Here is an 18,942-nt window from a genome sequence, read left to right on the forward strand (position 1 = left end):
TCACTGATGCCTGTTGATAAGTAAAGGTAGTGCTGTGAAATCCTTTAATGATTAGGCTTTAAGAAGAGCGACATCAGTAAACTTCTCATTGTCATACAGGCACACGCTGAATAGTAAAAAAAATCAGGCTTTGCCTCTCATCACCGAGCCTGCCCACTGCTCTAATGAGAAGTTATGAAGCTAGAACTGCACTGGCAGAGATAACTGATCTTGGCAGAGGGAGTCAGAGTCAAAAGGCAGTGTTAGTCACTGCCATCAGGGCCTCGGGGGTTGGCCGGATCCTGCATGTATAGGCTCAGTAATGCACAAGGAGAACAGCTATTATTAGCAAAGAAACCACTTTCAGTAACTTGTGCATTACATGCAGCAGCGACACTCAGATCAATGTATGACCACTTATCTCTGTCAGCCGTGTTATCCCTTGTCTCTTCATAGAGACTGAACCATGTGTTGTCAAACAATGATAATCTTTGCACGTCGCCTCCACTCACCTAGCAATCTATCCTTCATCCAAAAATATACAGCTATACTAAACCTGCTGCGTCTTCACATTGACAGCTATTTTTTGTCTCCTCTGTAAATGTTAGGTCGAAAGTTCACTTTGAAATAATGGAGCATGTGACCTTTTTCTCTGTGAGCAGGAGATATTGCTCCCAAGAAATTGGAGCATTTTGGATGAGAGGGTGTACAGAGGAGGGAGGGTGCAGCTAAGCCCCGAGGGAGAGGGAGAAATGTCACAAGGCCTGGCATGGACATCAACCTTTCTTTGTGCGAGCTTTCTAGGAGGGGGGAAAAAACACAGCCTCTGGATTATGACTTCAAATTAGGGGATGGAAAGATAGGTTCGGACTTAGGTGAGGGAGCAGAAAAGGCAGATTATAGAGGAAGATATTCTCAGAGGCTCGGCATTCATCTACTGTAGCTGCAAACTAATGGTTTGATCCTGTGTGTGTGAATTGTCAGACACTGTGCAAGATTCACAACTCACAATCACTTGTAAAACTGCAAGCGCTTCGATTTTGGTCAGGTTAAACATCATACATCAGCAGTATAAATTAAAGCAACCACCGGGTGCAAGATGCAAACGAGATTTTGTGAGAAGGCTAAACAGGTTTTCCTTCATTGTTCATCCTGGTTCTTAGTTTGGTAAGACTTCTGATTATGAGTGGTGCTAACTTTACAACTTTTATTATTGAGATTATGGAAATGTGAGTGAGGCAAAACAACACTTTCTGAAGGAAGCCTCATAATAAAGCTGAATTTTAGAGAAATCAAAGTCCAACTGAAAGTAGACACAGAGGAGTTTGCTTTTGGGATTAGATTTGCAGCTAATGGATACAAGTTAAAAAGGACATGAAAGCAAATGTGCAAACATCACAGAATATTTGTGGAAAGTTTCAACTCAAGGTCCAAATAGTCTGGTTATAAGTTTTTGACTCTTTGATGTACTCATTAGCAGTTTCCATACAAGTGTTGATCTTCCGGCTCTCCATTTCTGACCTCGCTAAAAGCAGAACTGGAAAAAGTCCCAAGCTTCCGGAAAAGAAAGTTGGTGAACACGAAGTTTTTTTTTTACTTTTTTTACTTTTTCATTGGGGGTGAACTAGCTTATTTCAGTTTAGTTTTGATTTTTGAAATGTTAGCTTTAGTTTAGTATTTGTTTGTTTCAGTCAGAGTTTTAGTCTTTATTAATTATTAAGTGTGGAGGGCATGTGTCAGAGGTAAGATTCTTAGGAAGATCAATAGAGGTATTTCAATAAAAACACATAACTTTGACTCTCAGGCTTATGGACATCCAAAGTCTCGACAAATGCATAAATCTAAGCCTCATAAAGCAAATTTTGATATACAGATATTTACTAAGGGTGCAACGATACACAAAATTCACGGTTCGGTTCGGTTCGATATTTTGGTGTCACGGTTCGATATTTTTTCGATACAAAAAATGTTCATTCCTTTTTAATTTGTCATTTATTAAAATTATAAATATATATTTTAACTCAAAGGTACAGTTTTTAAATGTAATGTTGCTGAAACAACAAAATAATTAAAAAAAATAAATCTATCTGATCGAGAAATCACTCATCTTTGGAAAAGAGAGTTTATTACAGAGAAATGGCTCTTTCCAAAATAAAAGCTATACTATACACTTCTTCTGGGCTATATTCTCAGCAGCATATTAAACATATCAGGTCCCCATAAGGAGAATCATGTGCTAACGGCTGTCTAAATGACTCAGGTAAAGTTTGTAGAATGCGTGCTTGTTGTTTTTGTCTGCTTCCACTTGTCTTTGCACTAGGATGATGTCGGCGTAAATGTGCAGTCATATTCGTTGTGTTCCCACTAGTGCTATCAGGGTTAATCTGAAATGACGTTAACGCCACAACACAGCAAATCTCCGTTAACGAGCTACTGCGGATCGCCCCGTGAATGGGGCTAGACGGCCAACATGTTAACAAGCTAACTGCGCTAACGCACTAGTTCCCACCAATTGAGCATTGCGTGGCACATCTGACATACTGTTTTACTTTTGTCCATGACGCGCTTACCATCAGGGTCATACTTCACATGAAAACCAAAATAGTTCCAAACGCCAGATCTGAATGAGGGTGGGGGAGGTTCAATTTCGGCTAGCGTTGAGGCAGTTGCCATGTTGCAACGAACTTAGCTTGTGTCTCGCTAGCTTGTGCTGCGCTCAGTGCATCTGCGCTCGACAGTGCAGCCTAGGCGGAGTAGTCGAACGCAGATCCACTGAGCTCTCAACACAGACAGCATCGTCAGAAGAAAAGTTTATAAAATAAATAAAACATTTTGTATTGTTCGATACATATGCGTACCGAACCGAAAGCACTGTATCGAACGGTTCAATACCGATACGTACGGAAGAGGATTAGGGCCACAGGAAAGAAAAAAAAAGAATTCTGACTTTAATCTCAGAATTCTGACTTTATTCTCAGAATTCTGACTTTTTTCTCAGAATTCTGACTTTAATCTCAGAATTCTGACTTTTTTCTCAGAATTCTGACTTTATTCTCAGAATTCTGAGATTAAAGTCAGAATTCTGACTTTAATCTCAGAATTTTGAGGTGGGCACCTGCAGGCTTCCAGCTTCGGTGACAGCGATGTGTCCAGTTTGGCAGGTGGAGAACTAATTCACTAAATATGGTGGATATAAGTGACTTTTTGCGTGGCCGAGGGGTCCCCGAAGATGCTATTTTATTAATGGAAGAGCAGAAGGTGAGTAACAAAAAAGAGAAATAGTTTGGTGTCTCCTATTTTTACAGGAAAACAGTTACGGTACAGTTACGGTTAGCTGTTAGCATGCTTGTTAGCTTATAATGTTATATAGGAATGAACGTGTTTCACAATGTTACAGTATACTAGGTGAATTGACGTTTTAACTGTTGTTGATCGCAGGATCATCCCAGATGGGTTCGTTGCATTTTATTTTATTGTTCTACTATTTCAGAGTTTTTCAAGGCAGTTAAGCGGAGCTGTAAATGGCCTGCATTTGTATAGCGCTTTTCTAGTCCATAGGACCCCAAAGCGCTTTACACTACATTCAGTCATCCACCCATTCACACACACATTCACACACTGGCGATAGCAAGCTACATTGTAGCCACAGCTGCCCTGGGGCGCACTGACAGAGGCGAGGCTGCCGGACACAGGCGCCACCGGGCCCTCTGACCACCACCAGTAGGCAAACACGGGGTTAGTATCTTGCCCAAGGATATTTGGCATGCAACCAGTGTGTTACAGATGCTAGCCGCCTGCCAATATCACTGATATATTTGATGTGTACAAGTAAGTTACACTTAGTACAGCGGAGGAGAGAAGCTGTAATGAATGTTTATGCGGATATTTCACTCAGAAAAATGGGTGGCGTTCATACACAGCCACCGACACAGCCCCGGTTGTTGTTCTGACGGTGGCCGACTGACGATCCCCTCACAACATGTTAGCTAACACAAACTAATGTAGTGCATGTAACTGTGTATACGTTAGTGGTACAGTGTCGGAAGAAATGAGCAAACTGTTTATAATGTCAGAATGACATCATCTTTCTCCTATATATAAAAGTGCTGGCTGAGGAGCGCTGCCGGGTTGAACTTTGACCTCGGAGTGACGTGACGTTTGTTCGCACAACCAATAGAAGTGCAGAAAGTCGCAAATCAGGCATATTGTTCGCATAAACACAAAAATAAATAACGAAATAATCCCGATATTGTGCCAAAGACTGATTTACAATGTTACTTTGTGTTCTATGTGTAATACCTTTGCTTAAATGACTAAATGGACTGTGTATTTATGACTCTGCGTTATAGTCTTACATACATAAGTAACATTCATATGTACAGATAAAAATGTACAGAGCTATGTACACAAGCGTGTACACAAAAGTCTACTGCTGATCGAGCTGCTCAGTGGTCGTACAGTCTCATGCAGAGAGCGTGGAGGTGTTGTCCATGGTGGATGTTAGCTTAGACAACATCCTCTCCTCCCCAGTCTGCTCAGTGGACTTTAGCAGACCGCTAAAGCTGGCCCTCCCGACCAGTTTGTTAAGTTTCCCCCTGTCCCTCTCTGCCATTCCACCACTCCAGCAGACCACAACATAAAAGACAGCAGACGCCACCACAGTGTCGTAGAACATCCTTAGAAAACGTACTACCTACATCATAACCAATCAAGTCCCGCTTTTTTTTAAATACAGAAGAGGATTTATTATTTACTGAAAGGCTATGCCTTAGTTTGCTTCTTTCATTATTGTGTTTCGCCCTGCATAAAATAGATAGCTTTTCTGATAACTACAGTCAATACTCTCCTACTGGCATTAGCGGTGACCTAAGAGGCTTAACTGTAATATTGCTTTGCAGTGTAAATGTTGCAGAAAATGACTGTCTTTTCTTTCTTCCTGTGTGCAGATTGACTGTGACGTCATAGCGCTGATGGATGACGCAACTTTGGCAAACTACATTCCCTCGTACGGAGACCGAATTGCCGTCTTCATTTTCTGCAAAAGCAAGCAACCACTGTCAAAAAGAAAACTAGGACTTCTGCAAAAAGTTCACCTCTCAAAGTGAGAGAAACAGTGGCTGACATGTCAGATTTGGATGACTTAATAAGACTGTATTTCAGACTTTCTTTCAGTAACAAAGAAATACTTTCAATTTTAGCACATAGTCATCAGACAATAAGTGTTCGAACTCTAAAGAGAATTTGTTACTTCAGTGGAAGTAACTGTTCGAACTCTAAAGAGAATTTGTAAAAGACTTGGGCTTTTTAGAAGGAAGAATCAATCAAACACTGGAGGAAGTGCTAGCCTTTGTCCAACAAGAGATCATGACAAATGGACAGATGCAAGGTTATCGTTGGCTACATCTACGTGCAATTCAACATGGATTTGTGGTGTCACAAGATACTGTAAGATGCATAATCAAATTGCTTGACCCTCAAGGTGTGGAACTGAGACGAGCTCGACGGTTGAGAAGACGACAGTACAGCTGCAGAGGGCCAAATGCTCTCTGGCACATGGATGGCTATGACAAGTTGAAACCATATGGTATTGCTATCAGTGGCTGCATAGATGGTTTTAGCCGCTATGTTTTATGGATGGAGGCTTATACTACAAACAGTGACCCTAAATTGATTGCAAGTTATTTTCTGAAAACAGTTTCATGCATCAGCGGATGTCCAGAAAGGTTACGTGCTGACCGAGGTACCGAAAATGGTTGTGTCGAACAAATGCAGATGTTTTTACGGAGAAACCACACAGACAGTTTTGCAGGTGAGAAAAGTTTCCTTTACGGAAGAATAATAATAATAATAATGGATACTTTATTGATCCCCATGGGGAAATTACTTGTTTTTCTCTGCATTTGACCCATTCACTCAGTGAAGCAGTGGGCAGCCCACTAAGCAGGCGCCCGGGGAGCAGTGTGTAGGGACGGTACCTTGCTCAGGGGTACCTCAGGGTAGCCGTTAAGTGGATTCGAACCGCCGACCTTCCGATCATGGGGCGACCACTTTACCTACTGAGCTATCCCTGCCCCAACGTATAGAAGGATGGTGGGCTACCCTACGCAAACAGAGTGCACAATTTTGGATGAACTTATTTCAAACTTTTCAGGATGATGGCCACTTCACAGGGGATTTTTTGGACAAAAGTCTTATCCAGTTCTGCTTTCTCAATCTTATTCAGGTAAAAGCATGTGCTCATGCTATGTAATGTCTTAGCTGCATAAATAGAAAATATAAATATGGTTAGAACATTTTTTTTCTTTAAATTAAATATGAATTTTATTTCCATTTTAATATGTCTTGATGCATGCTCAATCAGCCAGGTAAGGAATGTTTTTTGACAGAACATTTCTCACACTGAAAACGCTACATCCAGATGAACAGAATCAACTTTTTGGGATTCCATTTTAATACTTTGATGGAATTGTATTCATGTTATCAGTGGAAGTAACTGCACCTTTCTCAGCACAGGTGCATGGAGCATTTTTTTTTTTTTTATTGCCACATGGTTTAAATTACTATGGAGTCTGTTACCTAGTGGTCCTTTGGGCACGGTTTCAGAAAGCAATCCTATCATTTGGTTAATTCTCTATTGAAAATTTATTGTAGAATCATTGCACACTGAGTATAAAGTGTTGGGCTATCTATTCAACAGCAGAATCATGCAGCACCATTCTGTGTCCATGTGCTGTTTAGTGAAAGTGCTCTTTTGTTGTTGCTGCTTGGTTTTACATTAATTAGAGGTCAGTTTCTATGTCTGTTGATTAATGAGTTAATAAGCCTCAACTTTGGCTAAATCTACTGGTACATGGTCTGTTTCATATACCGGTACTTATATTGTGTTGTTTTTCATGTAGGATGAACTTGATGAAGTTGTGAACACATGGAACTCGCACAAAATCCGGCCAAGTGGTAGTGCAGCATCGGGTCGACCATTAGTATTGTACTCATTTCCAGAGCTGCACAGTGCTGAGGATAGACTGAAGCCTATTTCTATGGAGGATATCACTTTGTGTATGGAAGAGTGTAGCCCAAAAGGTCAACACCCCTGTGATGAAACAGTCTTTGAACTGTGTTGTCTGCTTATGGTAGAAAATGAATGGGATGCCCCAGGAGATCCACTTGGTGCTGCGGATCTGTACATTAGGTTAAGAGAAGAAATACTGCAAAGTATTTAAGGAACTTCAGTGTGTAAATGTACAAATAAATACAAAATATTTCTCTTTATCTTGATAACGTGATTTGATAGTAGGTGCCATGTCTTACAGGTACCTTTTATGCAGGTATTTCTGCACTGCATTAAATGAAAAATGTTTTTCTACATTCACACTACCATTAAACAGAAATGTTTATATATTACTTGAAAAAGCTGAATATTGTGATATTATCAATCAGTTATGAAACACATGTCAATCCTTTTAAAAGGCCATACATTAAACTGCATTTACAAATGTTATATTTTTGATTGAATCATAAGTGGTGTAAACCTGCCTACCAGTAAATTGCAATATAAATTTCTGTGTTTTGTTGCCAGACATGTGCATAGTATATAAAATATAAACTGACCAGCTCCCTGCTCATTGTTTTCTGTATCAACCTTTACTCTTAATATTCATGGCTGGAAACCCAGGCACCAGCATATGATATGCTAAGTGCCCGGGTTATCTGTGGTATGTTTCAGCAAACCATAGTAGCATTAACAATTCTAGGTCTTGACAACAGCATGTTTCTATAAACGTATCATTGTTAATATTTAAAGTCGTTATGCCTTTTGGGGAGCTTTTAGTGCAATTATATTAAAGCAAAGCTATTATAATCATTTACCCATATGAAGATCCATCACTTAATTATTAATGTATTTCACTTCTGTTAGTTGTAAGATATTTTAGCTGGTTTTTCATGTAAAATGACCACGAATCATTGCTATACTGATTCAGTGTTAGCTGTTGTATACAAGGCTCCTTCATGATATGAATCCTAAAATTATAAGAAACATACCAAAAATATTTTGACTTTTATTTGTAGTATCCCAGCAACAATGCAACAAAACAGTTCCTGCAAGTGGAACCAAGTTATTGTCCCATTAAGTGCAACATGTTTTACATTTATATTTGTGTATCTTTATGAAATATTTGAAATTAAAAATAAATGGTATTCTTCCATGTTACTGAGCTCATGTGTGGCAGTCTCTTGAATTCTGGCATGTTCAAATAGATATGGAGTTTGATGAACATATTCAAAACAACAATACAAATGTACTGTGTACAGTAACATTTTATTGGAAAAAGTTTACAAGAAACCTGTTCTTTCCAATGCCAATAACATGGCTAAAACTCATAACCGTATAAGCTGCCCTGTAACAAGAATGACTCAACTTTTAAAACAAACTTATAGATCTCATATAGTCTTGTTATGCATCAGTATACATCAGTGACTTACTGTAAAGACCATGAACACTGGCTATTGTGGTATCACATATTCCTTCAGTGTCATCTATGGTATAGAAATAAAAACAAGTGTGAATGACTGAGAACATACATGCATACAAATAAAAATGCATAATTTCTGGCAGTAACAAGACATTTTTTCAGGTGTTAAGATTAATACTATATCTGAGAACATGACAATTTGGCATTACAAAAGGATGCCTGAATAATCACAGTACTTGACCACTGCACTGAAGTGTACAGTGTTTATTTATGATCTCAGTAATCAATAACCATCTTCAAAACAGACTGAATCCTTTAAGCAGCTTGAATCAATTTGATGGATGAATAACAGGTATGCTTAGAAACAATATGACATTAAGAAAATACTGGAATTTAAAAAAATATTTTCACCAACTTTATATGGAACCTTTGTAATCAACAACAAATGCCAAACTTTGATACCTTAACCTACCTTAACTAAAAATTGCATATACTGTAAAGCAAAATGTTTTCAGACATGACAAATGCTAAAGTATAAAATTGTACTTATTCCTTTTACAATACAGTGTTGCATAACAGCATTACTTTTGCGTTATAACTATGTTCAGTTTTAGCCCTGACCTAATAAGAAAATACCATCTGAATGAATTAGTCTTTCTACTAATTACTTACAAAAGTATTTGACTGTGCTGAGCTCTCACACCACACATGGTGCATTAAAGAACGTTTAAGAGCAGTTTAATTATAGTTTATAGATCTTAAGTAATCTTTCTTCATGCTTTTGCTGAAGGTTTCTGTCTTACAGCTGGAAAGCTTGGATTTGGTGAAGACAGCTCTGGATATGGTAGTAAACAGTGTACCTGTTCGTTTTGTTTTGTGACTGTATTATGTAAAACTCAAAATGATAAAAGAAAATGAAATATTAGCCAAAACTAGACTTCTAACAGAGATGAGAAACTTCTCTCTAATTAAAAAAAGTATACTGTATAAGTTCAAAATACATAAAAATACATATTCCTAACATCTCTTTACAGTTATGCTCTAGTGTGCATGAGCAGTTCAAATGTAGCGCATTGCTGTGAGTGTCTAAACAATGTCCATCACCCAGACATTACTTTCAAGAACTGCATTAAATTCAGAACGAAAATCTGGGAAGTTTTCATAGCTGTTAGCTAGCTGCAGAACATTCCCACACGTGCGTCCGACTGGTCTTCTTGTAAACTCTGTCATATCTTGAAATTCCACATAAATACTGTTTGTTACTATAAGGTCAGATCCGGTGCAGAAACGCATAAATTTCTGAAGTTTAATGTTATCCAGCTCTCTGATGAATCTTTTGAGATGATTTTTCACTTCTTTTTGTTGTGGAGTCAAATCCACAGCAAATTTCAGCAGCTGGCACACTTTTTTTGAAGTTGGTTGCAGTTCAGAGAATAACTTGGTCAGTCCCTCCGGACTGAGGGAGATATGGGGGTCGATGATCTCCCGCCAGCAGTCAATAACAAACATTGGTTTTTGGACAAGCTCTTTGTGTGCTATTTCATCAAGGATTGTAGGTAGAGTCTCAGCAGTGATTCTTTTTCTACAGCCATAACTGTCAAGAATTTCCACAAGATCATCCAAGTCAACTGCAGAGAAATCTTTTACTGCTTCCATCAAAACATCACATTCTTGGCTGCTGACAAACTGTAGAAAGTGTGCTTTAAGATCACTGTAAACACCACTGAAAAGCACTTGTTCCATAAAAGGGATTGCAAGTTTATTTGGAAAATACTGACATTCTTGGTAACCTTTCAGGAGTATTCGCCCAACTGCCTTCCATTTTTCAGCAGGAAAATCATGGCGAATGAATGGCACTTTAATGGTTGCACCTAGGGTGCATCGCTCATAAAATTCATGCCAGAAGCATGTGAGTACATCTCTTAGTATTCCTGATCCAGTGCCTGGTTCTTCTGTGTTGTCTGGAAGTATGCGCTTCACATTCAGTGTTTTGGTCAAAATCTCCTCATCAGAGAAAGCAGTAATCATGTCATGTAAAGTGTCAGTATGACGTATGGTGATTGTTATTATGTTCTCTGAATTAGGTGGACTGAGGGGTACAAGAAAACCCTCATAGACTAATGTGTCTTCTGTATCTTCTTCAGCATCAAAAATTGGACCAAAAGTAATTTCTGGATCATCTAAAATTTCTGAACCAGCGATGACTTCATCAAAATTACCCCTGACTTCCCCCACTTGCAATGGATTAATATCACTGCCACTGCTTTCTGAGACAAACACCACTTCAGATGTCTCGCTGGCATCTTCTTCAGGATCTTTTGGTTTTGTTGCAATGTAGAAGCGTAACATTGTCAGTCTCGCTGCCTCATACATATTGCCAATAGACTGGCAGGTATCATCAGTAAGGTGGTTCTGTTTAAAGTCCCAAACCTCAAACTCAAAATCTGTTTCACATCCCTTAGGAGATATGCCATTAGGAAAAAAAAGTTTCTCTCCTTCCTGAAGAATATCTTTTAATCCAGCATCAGTGGCCATTTGAATTTTTCTAGTGCCACCTCCCTGCTTCGCTCTCACCTGTTTGGCTATTTTTCCATCACAATGTATCCATCCTATCTCAACATTGCGTGTTGCTTTTTGCTTCTTTGTCTGTCTTATTCCTGCATCTGTATGTGAAGTGTTCTCCTTTGGACTTTCTTTTCTGGTTTTCATTTTCTCACGAAGTTTTTGCAGAAGTCCTAGTTTTCTTTTTGACAGTGGTTGCTTGCTTTTGCAGAAATTGAAGACGGCAATTCGGTCTCCGTACGAGGGAATGTAGTTTGCCAAAGTTGCGTCATCCATCAGCGCTATGACGTCACAGTCAATCTGCACACAGGAAGAAAGAAAAGACAGTCATTTTCTGCAACATTTACACTGCAAAGCAATATTACAGTTAAGCCTCTTAGGTCACCGCTAATGCCAGTAGGAGAGTATTGACTGTAGTTATCAGAAAAGCTATCTATTTTATGCAGGGCGAAACACAATAATGAAAGAAGCAAACTAAGGCATAGCCTTTCAGTAAATAATAAATCCTCTTCTGTATTTAAAAAAAAAAGCGGGACTTGATTGGTTATGATGTAGGTAGTACGTCTTCTAAGGATGTTCTACGACACTGTGGTGGCGTCTGCTGTCTTTTATGTTGTGGTCTGCTGGAGTGGTGGAATGGCAGAGAGGGACAGGGGGAAACTTAACAAACTGGTCGGGAGGGCCAGCTTTAGCGGTCTGCTAAAGTCCACTGAGCAGACTGGGGAGGAGAGGATTGTGAGGGACCAAGCAGCCAAAGCAAAGAGGACACAAGCAAAAAATATCTTCAAAAAGGGTTTTCTTTATTTTAACCCTCAAAAAGTCCAAAATTAACAAAATTCAAAACCATACTTAGCAGGCCCATAAAACAGGTCAACTAAATATAACTCTACAAAAAGTAATTTCCAAAAACTTAAACAACAAAGTGAGACACAACTTAACTCACAAACTGACCTAATTAAAAAGACACATGAGGGTAGCTTTTATAATGATTTGGCCAAACCATTTGAACACAATAGGGGGAAAACAAAACACACACTAATATTAACTAAGCACAGAATAACCCAACTAAACCTAAACCACCCCTGCTCCTGGTAAGCCCATGGTTGGTCCTGCTGAGCAGGCATTTTGTCCCCAGAGTCCTCAGCCACGCCTTTTGCCCAGACAGGAAACAGCCACCGCCCAAACCCAGGTAACTCAAAGAAAGAGAAACATAATTAATATAATAAAACATTTTAGAAAAACCATACAATGCTACTATGTGCGCGCCTCATAATACCAGTGTTAGGTTTAACCAAATGATTAATGAATTATATTAATGAAGAATACTGCAAAGCAAAATAATAAAGTGAAAAATGGACTAATTTACCCCTGTGTGGCTGCTGCCATCACACACCCCCCCTCTTCAGGACTCTCGCTGGTACAGCGAGAGAGGAAGTCGGCGGTAACGTTGTTCTTCCCAGGAATGTGCTTGATGACAAACCGGAAAGGTTGCAGAGCAAGGTACCATCTTGTGATCCTTCCGTTCTTATCTTTCATCTTTTCCATCCACTGAAGTGCACTGTGATCCGTCTCCAGGGTGAATTCTCTTCCAAGAAGGTAGTACCTGAAGGAATCAAGGGCCCACTTGATTGCAAGGGCCTCCTTTTCCACTGTTGAATATCGAACTTCTCTTGGGAACAGCTTTCGGCTGATATAAGCAACAGGATGACGTTCTCCTTCCAAACCTTGAAGTAGCACTGCTCCCAGACCCCTATGAGATGCATCCGTTTGAAGGAAAAAGTGCTCATTAAAGTCTGGACTGTACAAAACTGGTTCGCTACTCAGTGATTGACCGATGTCCTTGAAAGCTGCTATAGCCTCCTCTGTCCAGTTAATCTGATTAGGACACTTGATGCCTATCAAGTCCGTTAGTAGAGCTGCCCTGGTGGAGAATCGTGGTATGAACCGACGATAAAAGCCTGCCATGCCCAAAAAGGATCTTAGTTGCTTCCTTGTCTGTGGGAGAGGACAAGACTCAATGGCTTGGATCTTACTGACCTGAGGCTTGATCACCCCATTCCCGATCACATGGCCCAGGTACGCAGTCTCAGCAGAGGCAAAAACACACTTAGAGGGGTTCACCGTCAACCCAGCAGTGCCAAGACGGTCGAAGACAGCATGCAGATGTTCCAAGTGTTCCTCCCATGTGGTGCTGTAGATGACAATATCATCAAGATATGCAGATGCAAAATCTGAGAAACCACATAGTACTTGGTCCATTAATCTCTGAAAGGTTGCTGGAGCCCCATGCAGCCCGAATGGCATCACTGTAAATTGGAAGAGACCCCAAGGTGTTCGAAAGGCAGTCAACTTCTTTGATCGCTCCGTTAGTGGCACCTGCCAATATCCCTTGCACAGGTCAAGTGTGGTCAAGTACTTTGCCTTCCCCAGCCGTTCCAGCAAATCATCAATGCGTGGTGTGGGGTATGAATCAAACAGTGATATTGAGTTTAGGTACCTGAAGTCTATACAGAACCTCATGCTTTCATCCTTCTTTGGCACCAGGACCACTGGATTACACCACTCACTCTTTGATGGCTCAATGATCCCCAAGGACAACATGAGGTCGATTTCCTTCTTCAGGGATATTAGCAGACGTTCAGGGATCCTGTAGCTCAAACGCTTTACTGCGACGCCCTCTTTAATGACAATGTCATGCTCAACAATATCTGTTCGGCCAGGATTCACTTGAAGCACCTCAGAGTTGCATGCAGCTCTCACCTGAAGCTGTTTATCATCTGGCAGATGACTAAGGTCAAAATCTACCACATCAGCAGAAGGCAAGTATTGCTCACCAACCTCTTCTTCCTCTGGCACACCCCTTATGAGCATCACCTCTGCTGTCTTTTCAGGGCGCTGCGCCCATTCCTTCAATAGATTTATGTGCAGAACCCTGCTGGAGCGTGGCTTTCCAGGGATGAACACTTGGTAAGTAGTGGACCCCAATTTCTTCTGAACCTCAAAGGGCCCTTGCCACTTAGCCAATAGCTTGTTGTTGTCAGTGGGGAGGAGCACCAACACCTTTTGTCCAGGACTAAAAGACCTCTGACGAGCTGCTCGGTCATACCAAAACTTCTGCTTCTGCTGGATTTTGGTCATATTTGACTGAGCAAGCTCACTCATTTTCTGCAGTCGCTCCCTCATCTGCACAACATAGGAAACAATGTTAACAGAGTCCATCTTTTCCTTGCCTCCCTCCCAGATGTTTCTTAGGAGGGCTAGAGGTCCTTGTACCTCATACCCATACAAAAGTTCGAACGGAGAGAAACCAGTGGAGGCTTGTGGCACTTCCCTGTAGGCAAAGAGAAGATAAGGAAGCCACTGATCCCAATCAGCACCATTCTTATCTACCACCTTCCGGAGCATCTGCTTCAGAGTCTGATTGAACCGTTCTGTTAGCCCATCAGTCTGAGGATGGTATGGGGTGGTCCTCAGGCTTCTAATGCCCAGCAGCTTGTACACCTGTTTTAGTAAGTTGGACATAAAGTTACTCCCCTGATCAGTCAGTATTTCCTGTGGGAACCCTACTCTTGCGAAGAGCTGTACAAGGCAGAAAGCTACTGATTTTGCCTTGATGGATTTCAGTGGGAAGACCTCTGGATATTTAGTTGCGTAATCAGTGATTACAAGCATATAGCGATTCCCTGACTTACTCTTCTCAACGGGTCCAACAATATCCATTCCGAGGCGCTCAAATGGGGTACCAATAATAGGCAGTGGTTGGAGTGGAGCTTTGGAAGGGACTTTGGAGGATGTCATCTGGCACTGAGGACAGCTCTTACAGAAGTAGGCTACATCTCTATGGAGGCCAGGCCAGAAAAAATGTTGTTTAATACGAGCTGTGGTTTTGTGCTTACCAAGGTGGCCAGACCAGGGAATAGAGTGTCCCAAATTAAGCACAGTTTCTCTAACCTCTTGGGGGACCACTAGCTTCAGAAGTGAGCCCATCTGATGGTAAAGTATGCCATTTTGCAAGACATAGTCACTTTTGTTAATGCCTGCCTCCTCTACTTGGTCCTTGTCTATTGCTCGCTGAAAACAGGAAGCTAAACTAGGATCAGTTTTTTGCAACTCTATTATATTGCCAGGAATTTGAAGTCCCAAAGGCAAGTCTGGGTCAGTATGCCTTTCTGGGTGTACTATAGTATGCTGGAACTTCTCCTGTCTCCTCTGTCTGCGACTTTTCCGAGGCTTCACAGGTGCAACTTCCCATTCCTCATTAAAAAATGGCAAGGCACTGAAAACTTCTGAGGTTTCACTAGATTTTTGAGCTTGGGCTCTAGTAACAGCCACATTGCATTGATGATTCTGGTCTGACTCCAACAAATCAAAAAGCACTGGAAAATCTCGTCCCAGAATAGCTGAATAAGGCAGGTTATCAACCACCCCAACATTTAAAAGGTAAGTCTGTCCATTCACTTTAATGTACATGTCAGCTGTTGAGTACATCTTCTCATCTCCGTGCACACAACAAATGGGGATGGTATCACTGACACGGACAATATTGGGGGGCACAAAATCTCTGTGTATCAGTGTACGAGAACTGCCAGAATCAAGCAAAGCTCTTAAAGTTGTTCCATTAGCTTCAATTTTTATCATTTTAACAGTCTGGTCACACTGGAGCCCATGTTCAGCATGTGAACGTGGCATGAAACACATTTGAACCATCTTAGCTGAGGTTTTTGGGCACATTGGCTTTGTGTGGCCCTCTAACCCACAGAGGTAACAAACAATCTTTTTTGAATTTTTTAATGGTCTGCCAGCAAACTGGTTCTCACCCACAGGAGTTTTTTCTGCTGACAATGGCCTTTGATGATACATCTGGGTTGATTTGGGGCCTTCCTTTGGCATTTTATTTGCATTACAGGTCCAAGGTTGCCCTTTCCTCCTGGCAGCTACAAACACTTCTGCCAGCTCAGCTGCCTTCGCTGCAGAAGACGGATTGTGCTCTCGAATCCAAACCTGTAGCTCAGGGGACAACATTCTCAAATATTGTTCAAGGATGATTATTTCACCAATTTCTTGGTTCGTTTTACCTTTTGGCTGAATCCATTTCCCGTACAGATCTTTAAGTCGAGCATACAACTCCTTAGGGTTCTCATCAAGCCTGACTTCCAGTGAACGGAATCGCTGCCTGTAGGTCTCAGGGTTAACATCATATTTGGACAAAATTGCAGCTTTAACTTTGTCATAGCTGAGAGAGTCATCAATATCCATATGAACGTATGCTCCTCTTGCCTTGCCCGTTAGCAGTGGTATTAATCGAAAAACCCAGTCTGTTTTTTCCCAACGATATGCTAAGGCAATGCGTTCAAATGTAGTCAAAAAATGCTCAATATCATCACTATCAGTCAACTTTTCCAGTCTGGGTTCATGCAATGAAAACTGACCTGATAATGACTGACTGGATTCAGCTTGAGCTTGAGGAGAACTAGGAATGTGAGGTAGCTCCCTTGACTCTGGTGACTCTGTGGTAGGTAATGGTAGCTCTGGTACTGGTGATGTCCGGGACTGCACCTCTAACTGTAAAAGCTGAAACTGATGTTGCAATGCTTTGAATTTTTGTTCTTGTCGTGCAGTTACCTCTTCTTGCCTTGCTTCCCGAGCCTCCTGTTGACCCATATGAGCTTGCAATATTGACATCAGATCTGACAGAGATGGCTCCCTTTCTTCAACCTCAGTGCTCTCCACCATTTCAGAGACTCCAATTTCCTCCTCAGCATCAGCTTCCTTCTGAACAGTTACTCCTTTCTTCTTTTCCACCTTTCCTCCACGATGCATTTTCCTTTTTTTTTTTCTGGGGGTGAAAAGGCCTCAAAGAAAAAAATACTGTGTCCTCAACTGGCAGATCCCACTGCTGCCACCAATTGTGAGGGTTCAAGCAGCCAAAGCAAAGAGGACACAAGCAAAAAATATCTTCAAAAAGGGTTTTCTTTATTTTAACCCTCAAAAAGTCCAAAATTAACAAAATTCAAAACCATACTTAGCAGGCCCATAAAACAGGTCAACTAAATATAACTCTACAAAAAGTAATTTCCAAAAACTTAAACAACAAAGTGAGACACAACTTAACTCACAAACTGACCTAATTAAAAAGACACATGAGGGTAGCTTTTATAATGATTTGGCCAAACCATTTGAACACAATAGGGGGAAAACAAAACACACACTAATATTAACTAAGCACAGAATAACCCAACTAAACCTAAACCACCCCTGCTCCTGGTAAGCCCATGGTTGGTCCTGCTGAGCAGGCATTTTGTCCCCAGAGTCCTCAGCCACGCCTTTTGCCCAGACAGGAAACAGCCACCGCCCAAACCCAGGTAACTCAAAGAAAGAGAAACATAATTAATATAATAAAACATTTTAGAAAAACCATACAATGCTACTATGTGCGCGCCTCATAATACCAGTGTTAGGTTTAACCAAATGATTAATGAATTATATTAATGAAGAATACTGCAAAGCAAAATAATAAAGTGAAAAATGGACTAATTTACCCCTGTGTGGCTGCTGCCATCACAAGGATGTTGTCTAAGCTAACATCCACCATGGACAACACCTCCACGCTCTCTGCATGAGACTGTACGACCACTGAGCAGCTCGATCAGCAGTAGACTTTTGTGTACACGCTTGTGTACATAGCTCTGTACATTTTTATCTGTACATATGAATGTTACTTATGTATGTAAGACTATAACGCAGAGTCATAAATACACAGTCCATTTAGTCATTTAAGCAAAGGTATTACACATAGAACACAAAGTAACATTGTAAATCAGTCTTTGGCACAATATCGGGATTATTTCGTTATTTATTTTTGTGTTTATGCGAACAATATGCCTGATTTGCGACTTTCTGCACTTCTATTGGTTGTGCGAACAAACGTCACGTCACTCCGAGGTCAAAGTTCAACCCGGCAGCGCTCCTCAGCCAGCACTTTTATATATAGGAGAAAGATGATGTCATTCTGACATTATAAACAGTTTGCTCATTTCTTCCGACACTGTACCACTAACGTATACACAGTTACATGCACTACATTAGTTTGTGTTAGCTAACATGTTGTGAGGGGATCGTCAGTCGGCCACCGTCAGAACAACAACCGGGGCTGTGTCGGTGGCTGTGTATGAACGCCACCCATTTTTCTGAGTGAAATATCCGCATAAACATTCATTACAGCTTCTCTCCTCCGCTGTACTAAGTGTAACTTACTTGTACACATCAAATATATCAGTGATATTGGCAGGCGGCTAGCATCTGTAACACAGCTCCGCTTAACTGCCTTGAAAAACTCTGAAATAGTAGAACAATAAAATAAAATGCAACGAACCCATCTGGGATGATCCTGCGATCAACAACAGTTAAAACGTCAATTCACCTAGTATACTGTAACATTGTGAAACACGTTCATTCCTATATAACATTATAAGCTAACAAGCATGCTAACAGCTAACCGTAACTGTACCGTAACTGTTTTCCTGTAAAAATAGGAGACACCAAACTATTTCTCTTTTTTGTTACTCACCTTCTGCTCTTCCATTAATAAAATAGCATCTTCGGGGACCCCTCGGCCACGCAAAAAGTCACTTATATCCACCATATTTAGTGAATTAGTTCTCCACCTGCCAAACTGGACACATCGCTGTCACCGAAGCTGGAAGCCTGCAGGTGCCCACCTCAAAATTCTGAGATTAAAGTCAGAATTCTGACTTTAATCTCAGAATTCTGAGAAAAAAGTCAGAATTCTGAGAAAAAAGTCAGAATTCTGAGAATAAAGTCAGAATTCTGAGATTAAAGTCAGAATTCTGAGAAAAAAGTCAGAATTCTGAGAATAAAGTCAGAATTCTGAGATTAAAGTCAGAATTCTGACTTTATTCTCAGAATTCTG

The 18,942-nt window shown here is 40.7% G+C and overlaps 1 protein-coding gene across 1 annotated transcript; it reads right to left on the reverse strand.

Moving 5' to 3' along the window:
- Window positions 1-9,536: 9,536 nt before the first annotated feature.
- On the reverse strand, window positions 9,537-18,713 carry LOC146549134 (uncharacterized). The gene is made up of 2 exons (XM_085262716.1): window positions 18,580-18,713; window positions 9,537-11,312 (listed from the first exon to the last, which is right to left on the reverse strand). Exons 1-2 carry the CDS (start codon window positions 18,652-18,654, stop codon window positions 9,537-9,539), a joined length of 1,851 nt encoding a protein of 616 aa, XP_085118842.1. The 5' UTR covers window positions 18,655-18,713.
- Window positions 18,714-18,942: the final 229 nt, after the last annotated feature.

The sequence above is a fragment of the Mchenga conophoros genome, linkage group LG22 (genome assembly GCF_057382185.1).
Source record: "Mchenga conophoros isolate Kocher_MC1m ecotype Shallow Benthic linkage group LG22, M_conophoros_male_GT1.1, whole genome shotgun sequence".
Lineage (NCBI taxonomy): Eukaryota > Metazoa > Chordata > Actinopteri > Cichliformes > Cichlidae > Mchenga > Mchenga conophoros.

Coding starts and splice junctions, on each gene's coding strand:
- LOC146549134 (XM_085262716.1), bottom strand. CDS start 18,654: ATGGTGGATATAAGTGACTTTTTGCGTGGCCGAGGGGTCCCCGAAGAT. Junction 11,313..18,579: donor TATTAATGGAAGAGCAGAAG/GTGAGTAACAAA, acceptor TCCTGTGTGCAG/ATTGACTGTGACGTCATAGC.